General features: G+C 42.4%; 1 protein-coding gene across 2 annotated transcripts; it reads left to right on the top strand.

Moving 5' to 3' along the window:
- Window positions 1-495: 495 nt before the first annotated feature.
- LOC147621155 (transcription factor MYB52-like) lies at window positions 496-2,172 on the top strand. 2 transcript variants are annotated; one of them, XM_086824496.1, is made up of 3 exons: window positions 496-870; window positions 949-1,282; window positions 1,369-2,172. In XM_086824496.1, exons 1-2 carry the CDS (start codon window positions 675-677, stop codon window positions 1,083-1,085), a joined length of 333 nt encoding a protein of 110 aa, XP_086680622.1. In that variant the 5' UTR covers window positions 496-674; the 3' UTR covers window positions 1,086-1,282; window positions 1,369-2,172. The 2 variants fall into 2 exon arrangements, with proteins under 2 accessions (XP_086680622.1, XP_086680624.1); XM_086824498.1 differs by lacking the exon at window positions 1,369-2,172 and having other exon boundaries at window positions 954-1,081.
- Window positions 2,173-2,373: the final 201 nt, after the last annotated feature.

The raw sequence follows: 2,373 nt of genomic DNA, 5'->3' as shown, positions 1-2,373 counted from the left end.
AGGAGATTTTTTTTTATGAGTCATTTACTCATTGAATTAGTCTCATGTATATATATATATATATATAGAAGAGTTTCATATTTTTGAACTTTTTAAAAGGAATAGTTCTTTTCCACAAGCCTAGATGTATTGCCGCTCACAATTAGTTGTCACCATCAAGTCATTTGCACATTGAATGAGTTTCTTATCTCTATTCTCTTCTCTATATCTCTATATTATTTTAAGGAAGAGTTTTACAAAGCTATCACTAGTTTCTTATCTCTATTCTCTTCTCTATATCTCTATATTATCTCAAGGAAGAGTTTTACAAAGCTACCAAGTGGCAAGAATTTGTTGGTTCAGGAAGGAAAAGAGGAGGTTTGGGTAGAATTTGCTTCGGAAGCCTCAAAAGACGTGCTAAGAAGGGGTCCTACTAGTATATATAGAAAGACATACCGACTAGTATATATAGAAAGACATAGAGCTTGCTTGTAAAAAGGAATGAGAAAGAGAAAAGAAGTGCGCATGCGCGCGTGGAGGGTGATCCTTGTCTAGTCGATAGACATCATTGCCGTTCTAATGTCAATACCTATACCAGTTAACCCCACAGACCCTCGACCACACCACCTCGGGCCCTTTCTTTGGAGATTCTGAGGGCTTGATTATAAAGTACCAGGAAAACAAACGTACGTATAATGGACCAATCATCCTCCGACATGCAGCTGTGCTCTATCGGCAATGAAGAGGAGGTAAAGGCCCTGGGTAGGGCTGTGCAGCAGTGTACGAGAGGCTATTGGAGAACCTGCGAAGATGAGAAGCTGATGAAGCTGGTGGCGCAGCATGGCCCTCGGAACTGGAACCTCATAGCTCGACAGCTTGAAGGCCGATCAGGTTGGGTTTAATCTTATCCTTCTGTGCTAATTAATGAAAGCATTCATTTTACACCGCTTTTTATGTTTTTTTTTGCAGGCAAGAGCTGCAGGCAGCCTGCAGGCTTCGTTGGTTCAACCATCTCGACCCTCGCATTAATCGAGGGCCCTTCACTGAGTAAGAGGAAGGCCGTCTTGCGGGCGCCCACCGTGTGTACGGGAACAAGTGGGCGATGATCACTCTATTGTTTCCCGGCCGGACGGACAACGCCGTGAAGAACCATTGGCACGTGATCATGGCAAGGCAGTCCAGGCAGGCGCAGTACTCGCGATGCATACAAACGGGAGGAGTGAAACACCGCCAAAGGAAAAGAAGTCATCTTCATTAAACAGCAAAGAAAAATCGATGCAACGAGCGGCCGCTCCTTCCTACGGTTAGTTTAATCTTTTGAAGAATGCTCTTTGTACTGACGAACCATTATTTACGCATCAGAATGATCAGAGCAATTCACCTTTGCAGGATTAATTACAAAAGCAGGTGGCTTTGCACTTAATCAGGAAGTGACTACACAGGCCAGTGTACACACCACAAAGCACAGCCGGATTCCTCAATTTGGAGGACAATCATCGCTCCTCTCATCTCCTGTTCTCGTGCGCTGTCCTACAATTAAACAAGAAGGCACAGACTTATCATGTTCACAGACGCCTAGATTATATCATGATTGGCTTGTAAACACTAAAGCGAATATGCTCACTACTACCAGTACGTCTGCTGTCGATAGAAGCTGGCCTAAAGGAGCTCAAGAGAACCTCTGTGATGACCAATTAGTGCCTGTTGGCGTACGCCTCTTCATTGATTTCTTAGGCATTGATCAATCATGTCCGATTTGGGTTTCAGCAGATTATGTGAATTGTTGGAAACTTGGTGCACGCTCCTTCATTGATTTCCTAGGCATTGGAAGTCTGTAATTAACTCTACGGCGAATGCAGTAATTCGGGATTCAGTCAATCATGATTCATGACGATTCGGGCTATGTGATGCACGTCGGAGCCTCAAGCCTTCAAAAATTAGAGACTGAACCCTTTCTTGATACAGTCTTCAAATTCAAACAAACTGTTCTTAATTATATGCGTGTGCGTGCGTGGGTGGTCTAAATGGTGCACCACATTAGGGGGTGTGTATTGCTATGAGCCTTAAAAGTACATGTATATGCCTCTCTTTAAAGTGCATGTTTGGATAATTTGTTACAGCCTTGGCATGAACTTACAATTGGAAAGTGGAAAGGGTAAATTCTAGAGCTATTGCTCATGCAAGATGTAATGTACGTTGGTAGTTGGTTACAATAGAGTGAATAGACTCTTATGAGAAACATTTTAGTCGATACAGGGACAAACAAGAGAATGTCTATCTTTTAGTGGCACAGAAAAAGATCTAGCAAGATGTAATGTAGTTCGGTAGTTGGCTACAATAGAGTGAGTAGCAATGTCATAAATAAACTTTTTCTCTAACCAATGAAAAAAAGGA

The sequence above is a fragment of the Cibotium barometz genome, chromosome 30 (assembly GCF_041138505.1).
Source record: "Cibotium barometz isolate CiBa-2024 chromosome 30, ASM4113850v1, whole genome shotgun sequence".
Lineage (NCBI taxonomy): Eukaryota > Viridiplantae > Streptophyta > Polypodiopsida > Cyatheales > Cibotiaceae > Cibotium > Cibotium barometz.
Note: the sequence above shows the minus strand (reverse complement) of the source record. Positions and strands in the feature narration are given on the sequence as shown.